The sequence below is a fragment of the Miscanthus floridulus genome, chromosome 2 (genome assembly GCF_019320115.1).
Source record: "Miscanthus floridulus cultivar M001 chromosome 2, ASM1932011v1, whole genome shotgun sequence".
In the NCBI taxonomy this organism is placed as follows: domain Eukaryota; kingdom Viridiplantae; phylum Streptophyta; class Magnoliopsida; order Poales; family Poaceae; genus Miscanthus; species Miscanthus floridulus.
In genome coordinates, this window is record NC_089581.1 from 37,877,967 (window position 1) to 37,899,728 (window position 21,762).

Below are 21,762 nucleotides of genomic sequence, written 5' to 3' on the forward strand. Positions count from 1 at the left end.
TGGCACCCGACGACGCCCCGACATCAAGCTCTGCTCCACCACTCCCTGAGGAGCCAACTCCGGCGGAGCAGAGCCCGGCGACGGCACCATCTCCATACCCCTTCGGGTTGAGAAATGCCGCCGCCTCTTATGCTTACGCCTACGCTTCCACTCACGCGGATCTCTCAGGACGCCGCCAGTGCTTCGCTCTTGACTTCGACACCACCACGTCGACCCAAACCCACACCGATTCCTCGGAGGAGGACGAGGCATGGGCCGGAGCGGATTTCTCCGACCTCCACGACCGCGAAACCATGCACCACTTCTTGGCCGCAAGTGATTATTGCTTTGGCTACTCCGATTCTGACGATGAAGGTACTTACGATCCCACTCGCGAGTGCTTCCACGTCGGACTTGGGATGCCAAGCACGGGCAACGAAGACGAGGGGGTAGGCAACCGTACTCTGCTTCATCAGGGAATGGGCGATGCCACCCCTTCACATATCGTCCCACCGGCAGCACGGAACGAGAACCTTGCCCTCGGACAATTTCGACGCCCGGACTTGGAGCAGCTCCGTGAGCTTCAGGCCAAGGTCGAGCAAGATCGACTCCTTCTGCAACAACTCCGAAACACTCTCGAGCAGGAGCAGCAGGGCCACGCTGACGGTGGAGGAGCCCGGCGGTAGGCCCACGACATGCACCACCGCATCAACGACGACGAAGGGGACGATCGTCCCCCAATCTTCAATCGCGCTAGCCAGAATGTCATGGCTGCAGCGATGCTAGTGCGCGCGATGCCCGAGCCCTCCACCATGGAAGGGCGACAGGTTCGCGGCGAGCTCCGGGATCTCCTCGAGACCACCACGGTGCAGCAGGCCGAGAGTTCTGTCTCTCGGTGACGTGGAGCCGCCTCGGACCTCCCCTCGCCATCGCCTCGGTAGGATAGGGAGGCCATGGTTCGTCCCAAGCCCGCTCGGGCGCCAACAGCCCATGGGGTCCTCGGGTAGCTCGACCGCCTCGGCAACCAACGCGAGGTGCAGGCAGACCATGAGGTGGTCAGCAGGCGATGACGCCACGACAACGAAGGGCCCGCCCGGGGCTACCATCCACACCGAGGTGGCCGTTATGACAGTGAGGAGGATCGCAGTCCTTCTCCTGAACCGCCTGGTCCTAGGGTCTTTAGTAGGGCCATCCGCAGCGCTCAGTTCCTAGCCCGGTTTCGACAACCAGCCAACCTCACGAAGTATAGCGGCGAGACCAATTCCGAACTCTGGCTTGTCGATTATCGTCTGGCTTGTTAGCTAGGTGGCACGGATGACGACCTGCTCATCATTCGCAACCTCCCCTTGCTCTTGTCAGACTCGACGCGAGCTTGGCTCGAGCACCTTCCTCCCTCTCAGATCCACGACTGGCGCAACTTGGTTCGGATCTTCGTCGGGAATTTCCAGGGCACATACGTGTGCCCTAGAAACTCCTAGGACCTTAAGAGCTGTCGCCAGAAACTAGATGAGTCTCTCTGAGACTTCATCCGGCGCTTCTCTAAACAGTGCACCGAGTTGCCCAGCATCGACGACTCAGAGATCGTCTAGGCTTTTCTCTCTGGCACCACCTACCGTGACTTGGTCCGAGAATTAGGCCAGAACGTGTCGCGCTCGGCTGCCGCGCTCCTCGACATCGCCACCAACTTTGCCTCAAGCGAAGAGGCTGTAGGGGCCATCTTCCCCGAGAACGACGCCAAGGGGAAGCGGAGGGAGGAGGCCCCCGAGGCCTCGGTTCCCCGCCTCCCCAAAAGAAAGAAAAAGGATCGCCAGGGGAAGCGGGCTATCCTCGAGGCCGATCTGGTCGTGGCCACAGAACGCAAGAATCCCCGAGGCCCCAGACCTTTCGACGATATGCTTAAGAAACCCTGCCCTTACCACCAAGGCCTGGTAAAGCACGCCCTCAAGGATTGCTCCTTCTTACGGCGTTACTACGCCAGGCTCAGGCTCCCCGACGACGACGCCAAGCAGAAGGGCGCCGGCGACCAGGATGATGACAAGGACGATGGGTTCCCTGAGGTACACAACGCCTTCATGATCTTCGGCGGACCCTCGACGCGCCTTACGGTGCGGCAGCTAAAGAGGGAACGCCGAGAGGTCTTCTCGATCAAGGTGGCCACTCCCTGGTACCTCGACTGGTCTCGGGAGGTGATCACCTTTGATCGAGATGACCATCCCAACCATGTTCCGAATCCCAGGCAGTACCCACTTGTTGTCGACCCGATCATCGGCAACACCCGACTCACCAAAGTGTTGATGGACGGAGGCAGCGACCTCAATATCCTCTACGCCAACACCCTGGAACTCTTGGAGATCGACCGGTCGAGGCTCCGAGGCGATGCCGCACCTTTCCACGGCATCGTGCCAGGGAAATGCACGCGACCCCTCGGGCGCATCGACCTTCCTGTCTGCTTCGGCACCCCCTCCAACTACCGCAAGGAGGTCCTTACCTTCGAGGTGGTCGGGTTCAGGGGAACCTACCACGCCATCCTGGGGCGACCATGCTACGCCAAGTTCATGGCAGTCCCCAACTATACCTACCTCAAGCTCAAGATGCCAGGCCCCAGCGGTATCATCACGGTTGAGTCCACGTACGAACATGCATACGACTGCGACGTCGAGTGCATCGAGTACGCCGAGGCTCTCGCGGAGGCCGAGACCCTCATTGCCAACCTCGACCAACTCAGTGGCGAGGCGCCTGACTCCAAGCGTCGTGCAGGGGCGTTCGAGCCCGCAGAGGCCATCAAGCTCGTCCCGGTCGACCCCGCCTACCCCGACGACCGGGTGCTGAGGATCAGCGCCACCCTCGACATTAAATAGGAGGCCGTGCTCTTCGACTTCCTCCGTGTGAATGCCGACATGTTCACATGGAGTACCTCGGACATGCCGGGCATACCGAGGGAGGTCGTCGAGCACGCCTTGGACATCTGGGCCGGCTCTAGACCGGTGAAGCAACGCCTGCACCGATTCGACGAGGAAAAGCGTAGGGCCATCGACGAGGAGGTGCAGAAACTCTTGGCGGCCGGGTTCATCAAGGAAGTATCCCACGCAGAGTGGTTGGCTAACCCCGTGTTAGTTAGGAAGAAAAATGGGAAATGGAGGATGTGTGTAGACTACACCGGTTTGAATAAAGCCTGTCCAAAAGTCCCCTTCCCATTACCCCAAATCGATCAGATCGTTGACTCCACTGCGGGGTGCGAGACCCTATCTTTCCTTGATGCGTATTCTGGTTATCATCAAATCAAGATGAAAGAGTCCGACCAGCTTGCGACTTCTTTCATCACCCCATTCGGCATGTACTGCTACGTGACTATGCCTTTTGGCCTCAGAAACACGGGGGCCACGTACCAGCGGTGCATGACCCAGGTCTTTGGCAACCACATTGGGCGAACTGTCGAGGCCTATGTGGATGACATCATGGTCAAGTCTAGAAAGGCCAAGGATCTCATCAATGACTTGAAGATAGCCTTCAAATGCCTTAGAGAGAAGGGCATCAAGCTCAATCCCGAGAAGTGTGTGTTCGGGGTCCTCCGAGGCATGCTCTTGGGATTCATAGTCTTGGAGCGCGGCATCAAAGCCAACCCAGAGAAGGTCTTGGCCGTAACCAGCATGGGACCAATCAGAGACCTCAAGGGAGTGCAGAGGGTCATGGGATGCCTTGCGGCCCTGAGCCGCTTCATCTCGCGCCTCGGTGAAAAGGGCTTGCCTCTGTATCGCCTCTTGAGAAAATCCGAACGCTTTTTTTGGACCCCCGAGGCCAAAGAAGCCCTCGCCAAGCTTAAAGCACTGCTCACTAATCCTCCTATCCTGGTACCCCCGGCCAGGGACGAGACCCTCTTACTCTACATCACCGCAATGACCCAAGTGGTCAGCGCTGCCATAGTAGTAGAAAGGCAGGAAGAGGGGCATGCTCTACCCACCCAATGACCTATTTACTTCATCAGCGAAGTGCTCTCCGAGACCAAAACACACTACCCCCACATCCAGAAGCTGGTCTACGCCGTAGTCCTGGCCCGGCGCAAGCTGCGTCACTACTTCGAGTCCCACCCAGTAACCATGGTATCGTCTTTCCCCTTGGGAGAGATAGTCCATAACCGGGAAGCCTCAGGCAGGATAGCCAAGTGGGCCGTCGAGCTTATGGGGGAAGCCTTGACTTTTGCGCCTCGGAAAGCGATTAAGTCTCAGGTCTTGGCCGATTTTGTGGCTAAGTGGACCGACACCCAATTACCACCTGCTCAAGTCCAGACAGAATGCTGGACCATGTACTTTGACGGGTCCCTGACAAAAACCGGGGCAGGCGCGGGTCTCCTCTTTATCTCGCCCCTCGGAGTACACATGCGCTACATGGTGCGGCTCCACTTCACCGCCTCCAACAACGTGGTCGAGTACGAGGCCCTCGTCAACGGCTTGCAAGTCGCCATCGAACTTGGGGTACGACGTCTCGACGTCCGGGGCGACTCATAGCTCATCGTCGATCAAGTCATGAAGGAATCAAACTGCCTCAACCCCAAAATGGAGGCGTACTACCAGTTGGTACGTCGCCTAGAAGACAAGTTCGACGGTCTCAAACTAAACCACATCGCGCGGAAGTACAACGAGGCCGCTGATGAACTAGCAAAGATGGCCTCGGCACGGGCTCCGGTCCCCCCGAACGTCTTCGCCAAGGACCTCTACAAACCTTCCATTGACCACATCGTGGTGGCAGAGGAGGGCCCACCTGTCGAACCCACGACGGGGCTCGACGCCCCCTCCGCTGCCCAGACTCTCTCGACCAAGCCCGAGGTCATGGAAGTCAACACCGAGCCTCCCCAGACCGACCAGGACGCGGACTGGCGAATCCCGTTCCTTGATTGGCTTGATCAGGGGGAGCTTCCTAGTGATAGGACCGAAGCCCGACGGCTTGCGCGCCGAGCCAAGACTTACGTCCTCTGCAATGACGAATTGTACAGGCGAAGTCCCTCCGGTGTCCTCCAACGATGCATCACCACCGAGGTAGGCCGAGCCCTGCTTTGGGACTTACACGTAGGGGCCTACGGGCACCATGCGGCGCCTCGGATGCTCGTAGGAAATGCTTTTCGCCAAGGGTTCTACTAGCCAACGGCGGTCGCCGACGCCACCAAGCTAGTACGCTCCTGCGAAGGATGCCAGTACTATGCTCGGCAGACACATCTCCCAGCCCTGGCCCTCCAAACCATCCCCATCACGTGGCCGTTCGCCGTATGGGGGCTCGACATGGTCAGGCCTCTGCAAAAGGCCCCCGGGGGCCACACCCATCTACTGGTATCAATCGACAAGTTCTCCAAATGGATCGAGGCTTGTCCGATCAATTGAATCAAATTCAAGCAAGCAGTGCTATTCTTCACTGACATTATCCACAAGTTTAGGGTTCCTAACACCATCATCACCGACAACGGGACACAGTTCATCGGCAAAAAATTCTTGACGTTCTGTGACGACCACCACATCCGTGTGGCCTGGTCGGCCGTAGGACACCCAAGGACCAACGGCCAAGTAGAACGTGCCAACGGCATGATCCTACAAGGCCTCAAGCCAAGAATTTACAACCGGTTGAAGGAGTTTGGCAAGAAATGGCTCGCCAAACTCCCATCGGTCATCTGGAGCCTGAGGAACACTCCAAGCCGAGCCACGGGGTTCACGCCTTTCTTCCTGGTCTATGGGGCCGAGGCCATCCTCCCCACCGACTTGGAATATGGCTCCCCAAGGCTACAGGCCTATAACGAACAAAGTAACCGCACCACCCGAGAGGACGCCCTCGACCAACTGGAGGAAGCCCAAGACATCACACTGCTACACTCGGCTAAATACCAGCAAACCCTACGATGCTATCAGGCCCGGCGCATCCGAAGCTGAGACTTGAAGGTAGGCGACCTGGTGTTGAGGCTGGCGCAGAGCAACAAGGGTTGCCACAAGCTGACCCCGCCATGAGAAGGACCATACATCATCGCCCAAGCGCTGAAGCCTGGGACCTACAAGCTAGCCAACGAGAAGGGCCAAATCTTCACCAACGCTTGGAATATAGAACAGCTACGTCGCTTTTACCCTTAAAATTCCAAGCATTGTATATATGTTGTTTCCTAGAATACAATCGAAAAGCGTTCTTTAGTTGTTTTAATTTTCCGAGAAACCCCCCAGCCCATCGTGGGTCTCGGCATTATGATGAAACTGTAAGGGAGACTCGGCTCTGCCTCCGCAGAACCGAATCTCCCTCGGGGGCTAGATGGGGGATTCCCCCTAAGTCCCACGCACCATTTTTAGTTGTTTTTTGACAAAATTCCTACGCCAAACCCTCTAGCACGCTCTGACGAATCGGTTGCGGAAAACCCAAGGACCAAAAGCCCGTCTCAAGGCCAGAAGGCCGGTAGAGTTGCGAGACGGCCTAAGCCTCCGGGCTATGGCGCTCCCTCACCACCTTTTTGCCTAGAGGATGGCTTAGGCTCCAAGGAGGTTTTTGCAAAGAAATTAGATCGGAGATAGCAAGAGGGCAGAGGCTCAGAGATACAAGACAAGCGATTAAAGAAACACGAGTACTTTAAAAAGAAAGGCCTCGACGGCCACAAGCGTTATGATACAAATTTAATCCCTACTCTATTTACATGGCCGCTTGGGCCCAGGTCAAGGCTTAGGACCTCCGGCATCGGCAGACGGCGGGGGAGGGACCACCTCCTCTTCAAACAATGTTGCCAGCGCGGTGCCAGGGCCTTCCGCCGCCTCCAACAGCTTCGTCACCACCTCGTCGGCCTCATCGTCATCATCGGGCAAGACGTAGCCATCGCTGATGGCTTGAAGGTCAACACCAACGTAGTGCGAGGCGATGACAGCCAGTGCACGCTTGACGCCCGTATGCAGCGCTCCTCGGAGCCGCTCACGCACTTGACCGCTCAGCGCAATCAGACGGCTCCCAAGGGAGCTGCCTGACTGAACCCCCTCGACCACCAGGGCCTCGCAGGCGGCGCGGGCAGCACTCTTCAGCGCCTCGTGCTCCCTGATCTCAGTCTCGAGCACCGTCTGCACCGCGCTGGAAGCCTCGGCTGCCCGGGTAACCTCCGCCTCCGACTCTGCACCATAGAAAATGGAATGAGGTTGAGCGAGGGGAAAAAACAACCTAAATAGGGGCAGAAGCCTACGGAACTCACCCTTGGCCTTAAGCTCCCAGTGTCGGGCCTCGACCCGAAAGGCCTCGGCTTTCTCCTTCAGACGCTGAGCCTCGACTCTAGAAGCCTCGGCTGCCCTAGAAGCTTCACTCCCCAGCTCTGCGTCACACCAGGAAGTTAGGGAGCGAACATAAGGAAAAGAAAATAAAATGAGGGGACTAGGACTCACCCTCGGCCTTTCCCCTCCAAACCACAGTCTCGATTCATGAGGCCTCAGCCGCTATAAGGGCCTCATCCAAAGCGCCTTTTGATAGCTGGTGCACACTCTATTCCGCTCCTAGCTGCCCAGCAAGAGCCTTGCCCGAGGCCGTGGCTTCTTCGGCCCAAGACCTGAAGGCATCTCGATCATTGGCCACGCGGGTGAGTTCCTCCTCCAACTCCTTGACCCACGCCACTAGAGGGGCGAGCTGCTCCTGAGCTGTGGCCGCCTCGACCTTCGCGTCGGCACAACGAAGGCGGAGGTCCTCCACCTCTGCGCTACGCGCCGATAGGAGCTCGTTGGCGCCTACAAGAAGGCCCTTCTGCCGCTGGAGCTGGTCCCAGATGTCCCTCTCCCATCAGAGAAAGACCGACTTCCCAAGAGACCGGGTCTCGAGCTCCTAGGGAAACAGAACATGGGTCAATCCTTGCAAAGAAAACTCAAAAAAAGATCACCACATAAGAGAAGAAAGCACGAACTTGGGCGACTCCGGGCAGATCGTTGGCCACCACGGACAGAGCCGTCCGTAATGACCGCTCCACCAGCTGGCGGTACTGCTCAAACGTGTCCCAGCGGCCGCCCTCGGCTGCGTCCTCGAGGGCAAACAGAGGCTCCGCCCCAGGGTCGTCCCGGCTCTGCCATAGGACACGCGGGTGATCCCACCCACGGGGCTTAGGACGTACTCGTGCGAGGGCCGAGCTTCCCTCGCCCGGGGTTGGAACCGGCTGCTCCACGACACCGGCCACCTCGGCGCCGGCCATCTCCTACGCCCAGGAAGTATCGTCGGAGGAGATCGGAAGGACCTCCACCTCCCGGGCGCTTTCCCGCAACAATGGCGGGCCTTGAACCAAGGGTGCCACCGAGGCCTCCGCCGCCTTCACCTCCACTTCCTGGGCCGGCAGCCTCGCCACGATCACGTCGGCCTCGGTGGTCCCGAGGGCTCTGGCCTCCGCCATCGTGGCCTCGGTGGTCTCGGGGGCTCCGGCCTCCGCCGTCATGGCCTCGGTGGTCTCGAGGGCTCCGGCCTCCGCCGTCGTGGCCTCGGTGGTCGCGGGGGCTCCGGCCTCCGCCATCGTCGCCTCGGTGGTTGCGAGGGCTCCGGTTCCCGCCGCAGCGGCCTCGATGGTCCTGGGCACCGCGGCCTCCGTCGTCTCGGCCTGTGAAACCCCGAGGACCTTAATCCCGGTGGTCTCGACGGCCAAGGGAACCTCGGCCGCATCAGACCCACAGGCCTCACCATCGCGGGGCGGGGGCACTCCCTCCCCCGCCTGTGTTAGGGCCGCCTCGGCAGCCCCTCCTTGGGTGGCCGGCTCCTTTGGGTCGACCCTCGCCGATGCCGCGCCACGTTGCAGGGCGGCTTGTGCCTCCGCCACCCAGTGGGTGGTGGAGTCGGGGTTAACCTTGAGCGCTTTTAGGGGCGCCAAGGTAGGTACCTCCGCATGTCGCTTTCGACTAACGACAAAATGTTTACAGGGTCAGCACAAGACAAAAGAATGAACAGAAAGCACTGTGACCCCACCAAAAATACACCTACCTCAAGCGGGGCGGCAACCGCTTCGCCACGGCGACCCTTGTTCGCAAGGGCGGTGGCGGTGGCAGAGGTAGGGCCTCCATGTTTATCGGCGCGCGATTGGTCCTCAACGGACCTCAGCGCCCCCTCGGTCCTCTGCGGGGGCAGTTGTGTTGCCTTTGCCGCCACTTGCTCCACCGCCGCCACCAAGCCCACCGGGCTGACGGCGCGTTTGCCCAACGCCCGCGCCACGGGCGTGTCGGCCTCGGCCCCGGAGCGGGCAATTGCTGACCCCGGGTCAGCTCCTTCTCCTCCTCCCAGGAGTGCCGGGCTGCTTGCCAACGCCCCGGGCACCACCTCCCCTACGTCAGGGAGATGGTCCAGGGGACCCCGCCCCATCTCGTCCTCGTCATCCCCGTCCAAGGCATCCGTCGATATCGACGGCAACGGGGACTCCTCCAACGGGAGGCCATCTTTCCTTTGTTGACGGCGGCACTTGTCTAGTTCCTCGCGCGCGAGGATCTTCTTCGTGCGCTTCGCCGCCTTGGCGTCCTTCCGTTTTTTCTGCGTCTCGGCGTGCGCCCGGTTGATCGCCCGCCGCCTCGCATCCTCAGGAACAGGCGGTGGAGAGGCACGCACGTCCCTCATCCCCTGTAGGAATAGCAAACGCGCATAAGGGAACGAGAAGTAAGGAGAAACGGAGAAGGCTCGGGGGCTGCAGCGGCGCGCGACTTACCAGCGAGAGGAACCCCCGCGACGGGCGCATCGCGATGGGGGTTAGGTTGCCGCCCCTCAGCTTCGCCTCCACCGTCTCCCCCACCCGACAAAGAATTTCCTCGTCGGAAAGGGCAGAGGAAGACATCCGGATGCCCTCATTTGGCTCACCCGGCCTCATCTCGAACAGGCGCCGCCGCCGAGCCATCAGCGGCAGCACCCTCCGGTGGTGGAAGGCAGCCACGACCATGGCCGCGGTAAGGCCACGGCCCCGTAGCCTCTCTAGCCCCTCCAGAAGCGACTGCAGCTTGGGCTGATCCTCCCTTGGGATGCCGTACTTCCACCTCTCCGGGCAACTCCCCACGATCTGCCTAGTGTAGGGGGGAAGTCCTCCGTCGTCATTGTGAAGATAAAACCAGCTCATGTACCATCGACGATTGGATGACACGAGCTGGGCCGGGATGTAGAGGTGCTGGCGGTCCTGACGCACTTGGAGAGTGCAGCCGCCGACCCTCACCGCCTTCCTCATGCCTGATGTGCCCGTTGGCTTAGTGGTGTGCCCCGCCCAGAAGAGATGAAGCCACAACTCCCAATGGGGAGCAATCCCCAAGTACCCCTCGTAGACAGCGACGAAGATGGCCGCCTACGCGATAGAGTTGGGGTTGAAGTTATGGAGCTCCACGCTATAGTAGTGCGGGAGCGCCAGCATGAGCCGGTCCGCCGGAACGCCGAGGCTGCGCTCGTGAAAGGATACGAAGCTCACGACGTAGCCGTCGCGAGGCCTCAGCTCCGGCTCGCCCGACGGGGCGATCCACTCCGGCCTGTTGGGGTCCGTCACCGGGCGAAGGAGTCTGCTGTCGACGAGCGACTAGAGCATCTCCACGGTGACGTTGGATGGGTCCCAAGGGTCCGCCTCGATGACAACGATGTCTCCGGCCATGAGTACGGTGGAGGGTTCGGATGCGGTGGTGACTCTCTCTCTCTCTCTCTCTGGCTCGCCTTTCTCCCTTCTTCTTCCCAGCGCCCGCTGCACTAGCGACGGCTCGATGGGGGCAGAACTAACGCAGGAAAGGTAAGGTGAGGAGGGGCGAGGTTCATTGCGTATTTATACAAGGTAAAGGCAAAATGGACGGGCGATGAAATCGGGGAAGTTTCCCCTGGATCCGGCGCGGTTAACCCCGATCCGATATTACTGCCCACGTGCCCACCTTTTTTCTCATTAATTACAGGAACAATTATGTCCCATCCACCACGTCGCGCCCGACTGCTGTGGTAGCAGGCGTCGTTCCATCTACCCATAAAATCGCCTCAAAAGGCGCGCCAACCGTTGCCGAGGCGATGGGGAAGATATCCCCCCACCCTATTCCTTTCAGATGAAGGAACCGGGCTCTGAGCCTATTACGGTCTAGGGGTTCGAAGGTTGGGCCCCTAGGGGTTTCGACAGCCACCCTAGGACAACAGAGTCAGGGACGACCACGGGCGAGCCCACATGGGGCTGAGGCCCAAGCAAGCGAAATGCTTGGGACGCCCTAAGTCGTGTCCGAGACCGACAGGGAGGTCTCCGAATGGGATCCCACCGTAGGGAGGCACCGAGCCACCGAGGCCCAGCGAACGGCCTCAGCACCCACTAGAGAAACCCTCCGGTACTCTTGGAGTGCGTCTCTGGACCGCTAGCCGTCCCCTAGCGAACGGGGCATGGGCCTCCACTTAGACTTACCCAATAACAGCTCATCGGAAGTGCCAACGCTCGTGCCCATCGAGGGCAGCCTGGCACGTTCCACCCCTCCTTCTGAGCAAAAAGGAAGCGTGAGGGTCGTACAAAAAGCTAGGGGAGCCCCTGACGGACCTCTTACTCCGCGCAGAGGCTAGGGGACTCTTCCTACAACCTTGCCGAGACCTAGCGACCCTGGCTCGCACTCGAGGGGGCTCGGCAAAACAACCCCTCATTCCGAGCGAAAAGGAAGCGCGAGGGTCGTACAAAAAGCCAGGGGAGCTCCCGACAGCCCTCTCGCTCCATGCAGAGGCTAGGGAGCCCTTCCTGCAGATATGCCGAGACCCTGCGACCCAGGCTTGCGCCCAGAGGGGCCTCGGCAAACAAACCCTCACACGCGAGGGGCGTACAAAAAGCCAGGGGAACTCCCAACGGCCCTCTCGCTCCGTGCAGAGGCTAGGGGGCTCTTTCTGCAACCTTGTCGAGACCCAGCGGCCCAGGCTCGCACCCGAATGGGCTCGGCAAACAACCCCTTTGTCCAAACGAAAAGGATATGTGAGGGTCGAACAAAAAAGCCAGGGGGACCCCTGACCGCCCTCTCGCTCCGGGCGGAGGCTCGAGGGTTCCTCCTGCACCCAAGACAAAGACAAACGACCTAAGCCCACGCTAGAAGTTTCGTTGCAAACACGATAAAGGGCACCGAGCCCGTTACGGTCTAGGGGTTCGAAGGCTGGGCCCCCTAAGGTTTTGACAGCCGCCCCAGGGCAACAGAGTCAGGGACGACTATGGACGAGCCCACGTATGGCCAAGGCCCGAGCAAACGATTGCTCGGGGCATCCTAAGTCGTGTCCGAGACCGGCAGGGAGGTCTCCGAATGGGATCCCACCGTAGGGAGGCATGGAGCCACCGAGGCCCTGCGAACAGCCTCGGCACCCACTAGAGAAACCATTCGGTACTCTTGGAGTGCATCTCTGGACTGCTAGCCGTCCCCTAGCGAACGGGGCACGGGCCTCCACTCGGACTTACCCGATAACAGCTCACCGGAAGTGCCACCGCTCTTGCCCACCGAGGGTAGCCTGGCACATTCCACCCCTCCTTCCAAGCGAAAAGGAAGCATGAGGGTCGCGCAAAAAGTCATGGGCACCCCTGATCGCCCTCTTGCTTGATGCAAAGGCTCGGGGGCTCTCCCTGCAAACTTGCCGAAACCCCGCAACCCGAACTCGCACTTGTGGGCTCGGCAAATACGATAAATACTCCTCACTCAAACACGAAAAAGCCCCTGGAGGAGTAAAATCCACTCCTCCAGGGCCTCGGGGGCTACACCCGGCGGGTGCGCTCGCGCGCACCCGCCGCAACCTCAAGAAGCGAGATATAATCCCTATAGGAGCGGCTGCAAGCCAAATCTCGACAAACCCTTAGGGAGAGTGCACGCACTCCCCCTAAGGCTCGGGGGCTACTGTCGGGTACCATAAAACGGGGTACCCCGAGCGTACATCGAAACGGGGTACCATAAAACGGGGGACCTACAATTTATAACGTAGTACTCCGTATTTTATAAGGCTTGTAGTCACATTGAGACATAACGATATTACTCCAGTTATTCATTCTGCTGTTCTCACCTCTGCTGGACGGGTGCTGCAACATCGTCGTTGCATATTCTGTTATCCAGCTTGGTGCTTGTAAATTTAGTTGCTTGAAATTCTGGACACCAATGTACATTCCCTGATTGCTGTCTTTGAAGCTGGATGAGGTGCTATTTTGCCATCAAAGTGCATCATGTGTCTGCCTTGTACTCCCTCCGTTCAAATTGTAAGTCGTTTTGACTTCTAAACATACAGCCTGTTTGGTTGGGCTTATACGATCGTATATTATAAGCTGGAATAATATTTTTCACTCACACCAAACCAGCTAGCAGTAAATAATCCACGCTCGTTTACGACGAAACGAACATGCTGATAGCTTTTTATTACGTACCTAGACTTCACATAAAATACTATCTATCTAGAAAAAAACAAGAATAACTTATAATTTAGAAGGGGTAGTAATATTCTAGAGACATAAAAGTACATATTCTCCTATCGTTGAAATTTTAAGTTATTTTACTTTTGTCATAAGTGAAATTTGTTTAATTTTAACTAAATATAAAGAAAAAATATATTAACACTTACAATATTAAAAAATGCAATCAAATATGTTTTAATGGTGTATCTGATAAATCTTGTTTGATGCTTGTGTATTCTTTTATAAGTTTAGTTAAAGACTTAAAGTTAGAGCAATTCTTTTTTTTTTTTGATCAGTACAATTTTGATGATGCACACGATCCACAAACTCCACAGGCACACATGCATGTGCATCCCTATATAAAAAAAGAGATTGAAAAGCTCTGTCGCCTCCCCTGCGTGGAAAACACAGTTTTATCGGCTTATTGGGTCTAGTCTCTTTGTACGAGAAACTAGACCGGTTATAAAAGTTTGTAGTCCTATACGGCACCAATAGAAGACGCGCCAACGCGCGATTACTTCATTTGGTTAAAGTAATTGAGCCGAAATCTCTCGCTCGGCCTCGATGACCACCGTTCCACCATCTTAAAACTTTCAAAAAAGAAAGTTCCATGAGCTTATTATTGGCATTTCGTACCGCATCCCCTTGTGACCACAGGTACGAACCTCACCGTCCCTGTTTCAAACAATTGCTACTTCGGGCGCCCTCCGCAGAACCGAGGCGAACGGGGAACAGGGACCCCCAAAACAATTTCAAACCTCGCGTCGGCTGCCGCCGAGCCCATTTCAAACCAAGAAAACCCCCAAGCGCAAGCGCACCGAGGAAGCAGCCAGCGGTGGTCCCTTTCCCCACTCCAGTCTCCAGACCTCCACTCCAAAGCGGAGCAGCGAGCAAACCCAAGCACCCGCCCAATCCGATTCCGTCCTTCTCATCCCGCCCGGCCTCCGCGGAGAGATCTGGCGGCGGCCATGCCACTGGACGACGGCGCGGCGGCGATGGTGGCGGGGGACTTCGCGCTGCCGGACGAGCTCCTGGCGGCGCTGCCGCGGGACCCCTACGAGCAGCTGGATCTGGCGCGCCGCATCACCGCGCTGGCGGTGGCGGGGCGGGTGTCCGGGCTGGAGCGGGAGGCGGGGCGCCTGCGGGCGGAGGCCGCGGCCAAGGACCGCGAGAACGCCGAGCTCCGGGAGCGGGTGGCGCTGCTCGACACCGCGCTGCAGGAGACCAACGCCACGCTCCGCGCCGCGCTCGAGGACAATGTGGGTCGTGGCGTGCCCGGTGCTGCTGGCCCCGCTCAATCTGTTCGCATTTGGCTTCTGCGTGCGTTTGGGTTTCTGAACTTGGTGCTTGCAACGTTGTGGGTGCAGATTAAGCTCAGCAAGGAGCGGGACTCGCTGGCGCAGACGTCCAAGAAGCTAGCACGCGACCTGCAGAAGGTTCCCCCCGTCGACCTATCCTTCTCCTTGAGCATACATATTTGTAGGTGTAGTGCTGTGTTACTGTGTAGCTAGGATTGAAAATTCACGTATATTAGGAAAGTTATTAACCAAAGAGATTTGAACGGTTGGGTAAGGGGAACAATTGGACAATCTATTTGGACCATTTATTAGTACAGTATACATTTTGAGATCACCATGAGTGAGCTGGGTTGTCATTTCTTAGGCTGCAAGTGCCACTGATATTCATGAGAAGGATGTTATTCAGATGTTCAGTATCATCATAAGTAAACAAATCGTAGCAAATCAAGGATGTTTTCATTGATCTGTAGCCACTGTAAATGGCAAGTAAAAAGTGGAAAACAACTGGGATTCAACCAATCCACACCCACGATCATTGGCTTATATGGGCCCCAACAATAAGGCACATCAGGGACACAATCTTTATTTACCACATGTGGGCCGCTTCATGTTCCCAATGCACGGTTTCTAAATATGATTCTTACAACTGATTAGTTTTCTTGCATAGCTGATTGAACTTTCCTTTTTTTTCCCATGAATATATCTCTGTTCCTTGGATGCCTTTTGTTTAATCTCTCTCTTTCCTTACACGAACGTGCATAAATATCTCTGATTAGATCATCCTCTTGATTGATTTCCTTATATAGCTTTGTTTATTTTTGCAATTGATTTCCTTATATAGCTGATGGACTTCATTCGCTGCTAGTGCGCAATAAGAGTGAAACAAATCTAAGGAGTGAAACAAATTTTGCCTCTTTTTTCTCTCTTCCTTATTTGAAGGACAAAAATGAACTTTTTTCTTATGCTCTATAAGGAGCAAGCCAAATGGCATTTCAGATTATCAGCCACACTTGTCTATCTTTTCGTGCAGCTTGGGGTGGTCATCTGTTGTTGGTCTTTGTCTTTTCCCTTTGTGTCTTGTAATAAAATTTATGTCAAGATTCTTGCCGTCCTTTCAAAAGAAAAAGAAAATCCACTCTCTCTTTCCCTAACCTTTTTATTTGACAACATACTGATATATTTTCTCTATTCTCAGCTGGAGTCATTCAAGAGGCATCTGATGCAGTCATTGCGTGATGATAGTTCATCAGTATGTTCATCTATGTACCCAGTATATCATGCTATTTATTTGTGTTTGCTAATTTATTGCGAGGGTTGAGGTTGACTGTTCACCCTTAATTGTTTGCTGAATCCTTCTCAAGCAGCCACAGGAAACAGTCGACATTACAACTTGTGATCAGTCAATAGCATCAAAAGCATCGTCCAGTGGAGGTTAGATGTACTTGAAAAATTTTCATTTCTATTGATCACCAAAAGTATCCAACACTTCCTATAAAAAGTATCCAACACTGATCCGTAACTAATATTTTGTTTTGAATGCTGAAGATGGTGGATCTGTCAGCCACCCTACAACAAATGTATTTAGGGAATCTTTGGATGCTGGAAGCACAAACCGAGATGGTATTGTTAGCTTATCATTTGTTATTCATCTTGATATCCATCAGGATGGCAACATAAGTTTCAACCGTTTGCTGTGTTGAAAAAATCTATTAGGTACTGCAACAAGACCTCCGATCCAAAAATATGCCCTCTCATCGCACATCACTCCTCGCCTTACCCCAGAGGCCACTCCTAAAATAATGTCCACTTCTGCTTCTCCAAGGCGAATGTCTACCACAGCAACACCGAAGTTGATGTCTGGTGCTACCTCACCAACAAAATCTCGAATTGAAGCTCACATGTCAATGACACCATGGTATCCATCAAGCAAGCAATCCTCCGCAGCTAACTCACCTCCACGAGGACGTTCAAACCCAGGTTTGTAAAGTTGTATTTCCATTTGGAACTACAATGGCCCTGTTCGCTGGTTGGTTTTAGCCAGGGCTTATCAGCCATGATACAGTGTTTTTCTCTCACAACAAACCAGCACTAGTCGGGCTTATCAGCCCAGAAACCAACCAACGAACAGGCTGAATGTTACATGGATAGAATAAATACAGCTGATGCTGGGTTTTTCAGGTCGCACTCCTCGAATTGATGGAAAGGAATTTTTTCGTCAAGCCAGGTCTGTTGATGTCTGAACCTCTTTTCTAAACCATCATTGAATTAGATGGATGATGTCATGATTAACAAAATTTCATTACCATTTATAGGAGTCGTCTATCCTACGAACAATTTGGAGCATTCTTAGCCAACATCAAAGAGCTCAATGCCCATAAGCAGTCACGTGAGGTTGGTAATTTTGGTCCATCTGCTAATTTTTTAATTGATTACATGCCTGAGTCATAACACAACCACATAACTGTTGATGTTTTGCTAATTTTCTAATTGAATACCTGTCTGAGACATAACATAACCACATAACTGTTGATGTTTTGCTAATTTTTTAATTGAATACCTGTCTGAGTCATAACACAATCACATAACTGTTCATGTTCACATTTTAAACCAGGAAACTCTCAAGAAAGCTGAAGAGATCTTTGGTCCAGACAACAAAGATCTTTATCTATCTTTCCAAGGCTTGCTAAACCGTAGCATGCCATAGGCTTCATGTGTCTCTTTGTAAGTTCCGCTATCCAACGTCAGAGTTCCCCTGCTCATGATTTAGTTACTGCAAAGCTAATAAGATACACAATTTGTTGTTGGGTTTGCAGATAAACGAAGTTGCTGCATTAGCAACTTATTGCCATCTAGCTGTGGATTTCAAGGTCCAGTTGCAAGTTTTGGCCCCATAATCCACATTAGGTGGAAGTTTGGAACGATCGGACCTCTCAACAACTGAGCATGCAAGTTTTGCTTCTGTAAGTGGTGCACTGCCTAAATTAGGATGCAGTCTGTCATGGTGCCCATCCTTGTAAAACCGTGAAACAGACAAACTTGAGAGTAAAATTTCATTTCATCCCCAACTGGGACAAACCAGTAGCTGCATCTTATTCTGGTAATCTCAAGCTAACTTTTTTTTTTCGTTTTGCTCTTGTTGTACTGAGGTTTTTCTCTGAAATTATTTTCGCAGCTGAATAAAAGTTGGCACATAACATAATTCCAAAAACACTGGCATGGGAAATTCCAGTAAACACTTGGACAAACATAGTTAAAAGTTATCTGCATTTCCATAGCAGAGTTCACCTGTTTTACTAGGCAGATGCTAAGAGCAAGAGAAAGGTTCTTGCCATGCATAGCATGATGCACACCAATATCTGTAACAATGTTCCACCTTCTCATGGAAGGACAGCCAAAAAAACAAGCCCTGGACATACTGCTAGAAGGTATAGGAGAAGGCCTCTACGTACGCTCACCTTCCTCCTAGTGTCACGCCACGCTGTTACAGCTCGCGCACACCATATACCTGAACCTGATGATATTACATATAGTATATACCAACTACCATACCACCATCTGTGACTCAAAAACAGCACCTGATCGATCACACGACTAAATCAGCTAAAACAACCTAGATTGAGTGCATGGCCTGTTCGGCAGGCCGTAAACGATCGTGGATTATAAGCTGGAACAATATTTTTCTCTCACACAAGACCAGCAAGCCAGCCAACAGTAAATAATCCATGATCCAGCCGAACAGGCTGCGTCGGTCAGCAGCCTCCATCCTGATCCTAGCTAGCTAGTAGGACCAGAAGTGGGCGTCGTCCATGCTGGGCTGGTCCACGACCATGTCCAGCAGCTCCGGCGTGGCCTTGCAGTGCGCCTCGGGCTCCGCCGTCTTGGGCGAGGACATGGACGACGGCGAGCCGGTGTAGCTGCTGCCCCCGCCGCCGCCGCCGTTGGCCCTGCTGGCCGCCTTGAGCCGGTGCAGGATGTAGTCGTTGCTCATCTTGAGCCTGACCATCTCGGCCTGCGCCAGCGCCAGCTGTGCCTGGAGCGCCTCCACCTGCTGCTGCAGCGACGAGATGGCGCCCACGCAGCCGTACACCGGGTCCCTGACGCGCGCGTTGGCCTCGTACACCAGGCTGCTCACCGCGTCCCCTCGGTGCTGCCCCGGGATCTCCTGCACTTGCCACCACCAGAGAGCATGAGTAATTGAGTATGCAACGACAGTGCATGTTCATTCTCATGGACATGGATCGTTTGCACTCCAAGAAGATACAAATGACAAGATACGTAGAAATGTATAGTAGAACGAGACACATTTTGCAGACATGACAAAGAGACACTGATCGAGTGCCTAGCTAGGAAACTGCTAGTGCTATCAGATTAGGAACAATGCAACCAGCCAGTAATAATAGATGCTAGAGCTCTAGATGATAATATAACTGGTTATTGGAGTTCTTGTTCCAAGAAAAAGAAAAGAAAAGAAAAGATGAGAGAAAAGATCGACAACATGTCTGCGTGTTTGGTGCAGCCGAAAGCTTCTTTTTCGGACACCATGTGCAATCCATGCCTGAAGATGGCGACGGCCGTAGGTAGACACACCGGAGTCAGTACTACACTGCTGCCGACGGCTCGACACATGGGGAGATCTTTGAATTCGAAGATACGGTCAAGAGCACGCAGGGACAAAGTCCCTGTCGATTCTAATAAATTTGTACCAAATTAGATAGATACTTCCTGGGGCCCTGGGGCCTGCCTGGGCACATGCTGATGAAAACGCAGCAAAGCTGATCTTTTCATTTGGTTTGGTTTGTTGCTGCACTGCTCTGCTCTGCTCATGATTGGATTGGATAGGATGGCTGACTGCCTGACGGCCCTCCCTGTGTGCAGTGAAAGTGAGACACTGTTTGCCCATGCCTTGTCGAGTTCATGATTACCAAGAGCCGGATTAGAATCCTGACACAGTAATAACTGAGGAGCCGGATCAGTAAACTCTTACTATAACATGGTTTTGTATGTGCCTAAGAAAGAACTGTTAAGCTCTAGGGAACTGACTGTTGAGGCATGCAGTGCAGCAGAAGATCAGTCAAGAGCAACAAAGCTGGAGGAAAGTGGATCACGCTTCGGGATCAAGACTCGGTGTATGTAGGGCTATAGGTACGGTACTGCCCTGTTCGCTGCGCTGATATGCCATTGAAAAATATTGTTCATTAGTTGAAAAGGTACTGCTAAGCGAACAGGGCCTCGAAGGTAGCTAAAGCAGAATGATCCCTAAAAGTGTGGGCAGTAGGTAGGATCGGAGAACACTTTGTCAATAAGATATATAATAGTGTGTAAAGCTTGCTACTTTTGGCAAAGCAGTATACCTGAGACACAGACAGACAGTCTTTGTGTCTGACTGTCATCACACAAGTAACGCTCGCTCCAACTATCCTCCTCTACAATACACATCTATATACAAATTGGAGAGAGAAAATCTAGTATAGACAACGGAAGCAAATATGGTTTTGGTGCTATTCGTTTGTCTTATGAGCCGCGGTGTTTTTCTCTGGCAAAAAAATCAGCGAACAGTTCAGCTATGTCTTTTCAGTAAAGCGAGAAGGGCCAAAACCATATTATGTAACTGAAGCATCGGCACAAGGAGAAGTAACTGTGCAGTGCAGGCATATGTGAGGTGAGGTGATCTGGCGCTGCCGGCGATCTCGATCTTCTAGAAGCAACCAGCAACATCTTCAGTGCAGAGACGATTATATTTACTCTATATCAGAAACTCAGCAGATGCATCGCTACATGCTAGTGATTTTCACGGCAAAGTAATTAGGCCATGGTGTAGCTCGACGAGAGGGGCAAAGAAAAAGCCCCGTGGGGGGGGGGGGGGGGGGGGGGGGGGGGGTTGAACTACTGGGCATCGACAGCGCGGGAGCAGAGCAACCGAAGACGAAGAGCAGAGCGAGCGGCGGTTGCGCATGGTGCTGTGCTGTACCTGGAGCAGCTTGCTGACATTGCTGGCCCCGAAGACCTTGTGCACGTTGGCGAACTTGTGCGGCTCCCCGGGCGGGAAGTAGGGCGCGAAGACGCAGCCGGCCGCGCACCGGCGCCGCAGCAGCTTGCACGCCGCGCACGGCGCCGCCGAGGCCGCTCCCCCGCCCCCGCCGGCGCCCGCCTTCCCTCCTCCGGCCCCGGCTCCGGGCACCGCCATCACCACCACCACGTCCCTCATCGGCGTGGCGATCGACAGACAGGCGAGCGGGAGTGGGAATGAGAGTGGAGACCTCGGCCGGTGGAGTATATGGCTGTTGCCAAATTGGGCGGCTGGGCCTTGCTTGGGCTTACCTAGGTGGGTGGGACGGCGGACGAGGCAGGAGGCAGGAGGCGGGAGGCAGGCACTGGGCAGAGATAAAAAGCTGGGAAAGCAGAGCTCTGCTCAGGAGAGACTGATGAGAGATGTTGGAAAGGAAAAGGCGGAGGGAGAGAGGACAGTGGGCAGTTGAGCCGTCTGTCGTGCGTGTGAAGGGGAAGGACCGTGAGCAGTGGAAGGGCGGGCAGGCAGACAGACAGAGATCGGGCCGCGGCACGTAGCATGATGCGTGCCCCCTCTCCCTTTGATGATCCACCATTGCATTGCATTGCATCGATCGATTTCCTTCGTCCCGCTGCCTGCCCTACCTTTGACCGATGGATTATGGTTATGGAGCTCCAGCGCTCTCCGGTCTCCACTGATGCGAATGCGATGCAATTATGCAGCGTGACGCATGAAACACAGGGAAAAACTAAAGAGGCGCAAAGCCACGGCACGCATGCTAATTGCGGCCCGGCCCTGCACCGTACGAGGAGTAGAAGCATTTTGCTTGTCGGCCGGCCGAATCATTCGCGCATGATCCACAGCATGCTTCTCTCCTCACAAATAGTTAGTAGTGACTGCAGGTAGGAGCGGTAGAAGTATCATGTGAGCTGTTGTGCAGCAGTGCCGAATGAACGCGCTGATAATTGATCCAAAACCGATGATGATGCGGATAGGTTAGCTTGTCAGCTGATTAACATGTCAAAGCAGATCTATTGTTTATTGTATACGTACTACTGGGTTGGGCAGAGGAGGATGGATCATGGATGGATAGATGGCCATCAACCCGTCGCGTCGTTTCCAGGTCGGTTTCT

General features: G+C 54.6%; 3 protein-coding genes across 6 annotated transcripts; 1 reads left to right on the top strand and 2 right to left on the bottom strand.

Annotated features, from left to right (window-relative positions):
- Window positions 1-476: 476 nt before the first annotated feature.
- LOC136536366 (uncharacterized) lies at window positions 477-10,141 on the bottom strand. Its single transcript, XM_066528688.1, has 6 exons — window positions 10,103-10,141; window positions 8,923-9,549; window positions 8,822-8,840; window positions 7,172-7,288; window positions 6,950-7,093; window positions 477-721 (listed from the first exon to the last, which is right to left on the bottom strand). The coding sequence occupies exons 1-6, from the start codon at window positions 10,139-10,141 to the stop codon at window positions 477-479; spliced, it is 1,191 nt and encodes a 396-aa protein (XP_066384785.1).
- A 3,880-nt stretch (window positions 10,142-14,021) lies between these two features.
- On the top strand, window positions 14,022-17,703 carry LOC136538496 (uncharacterized protein At4g15545-like). 4 transcript variants are annotated; one of them, XM_066530454.1, is made up of 10 exons: window positions 14,025-14,583; window positions 14,692-14,760; window positions 15,818-15,871; window positions 15,984-16,053; window positions 16,168-16,242; window positions 16,336-16,599; window positions 16,801-16,846; window positions 16,935-17,013; window positions 17,234-17,343; window positions 17,436-17,703. In XM_066530454.1, exons 1-9 carry the CDS (start codon window positions 14,293-14,295, stop codon window positions 17,324-17,326), a joined length of 1,041 nt encoding a protein of 346 aa, XP_066386551.1. In that variant the 5' UTR covers window positions 14,025-14,292; the 3' UTR covers window positions 17,327-17,343; window positions 17,436-17,703. The 4 variants fall into 4 exon arrangements, with proteins under 4 accessions (XP_066386549.1, XP_066386551.1, XP_066386550.1 ...); XM_066530455.1 differs by having other exon boundaries at window positions 14,278-14,583; window positions 15,987-16,053; XM_066530452.1 differs by having other exon boundaries at window positions 14,022-14,760.
- A 276-nt stretch (window positions 17,704-17,979) lies between these two features.
- LOC136538497 (LOB domain-containing protein 4-like) lies at window positions 17,980-21,269 on the bottom strand. The gene is made up of 2 exons (XM_066530457.1): window positions 20,591-21,269; window positions 17,980-18,784 (listed from the first exon to the last, which is right to left on the bottom strand). The coding sequence occupies exons 1-2, from the start codon at window positions 20,825-20,827 to the stop codon at window positions 18,401-18,403; spliced, it is 621 nt and encodes a 206-aa protein (XP_066386554.1). The 5' UTR covers window positions 20,828-21,269; the 3' UTR covers window positions 17,980-18,400.
- Between the last annotated feature and the right edge of the window lie 493 nt (window positions 21,270-21,762).

Excerpts from the sequence above, each read along its gene's own strand:
- LOC136538496 (XM_066530452.1), top strand. The coding sequence starts at position 14,293 with ATGCCACTGGACGACGGCGCGGCGGCGATGGTGGCGGGGGACTTCGCG. Across the intron at positions 16,054-16,167 it reads AAAAGCATCGTCCAGTGGAG|ATGGTGGATCTGTCAGCCAC; the intron begins GTTAGATGTACT and ends TGAATGCTGAAG. Across the intron at positions 16,243-16,335 it reads TGGAAGCACAAACCGAGATG|GTACTGCAACAAGACCTCCG; the intron begins GTATTGTTAGCT and ends AAAATCTATTAG.
- LOC136536366 (XM_066528688.1), bottom strand. The coding sequence starts at position 10,141 with ATGAGGAAGGCGGTGAGGGTCGGCGGCTGCACTCTCCAA. Across the intron at positions 9,550-10,102 it reads TCGGCGGCTGCACTCTCCAA|GGGATGAGGGACGTGCGTGC; the intron begins GTGCGTCAGGAC and ends CTATTCCTACAG. Across the intron at positions 722-6,949 it reads GGTCGAGGGGGTTCAGTCAG|ATTGGGGGACGATCGTCCCC; the intron begins GCAGCTCCCTTG and ends GCGCGATTGAAG.
- LOC136538497 (XM_066530457.1), bottom strand. The coding sequence starts at position 20,827 with ATGAGGGACGTGGTGGTGGTGATGGCGGTGCCCGGAGCCGGGGCCGGA. Across the intron at positions 18,785-20,590 it reads ATGTCAGCAAGCTGCTCCAG|GAGATCCCGGGGCAGCACCG; the intron begins GTACAGCACAGC and ends TGGCAAGTGCAG.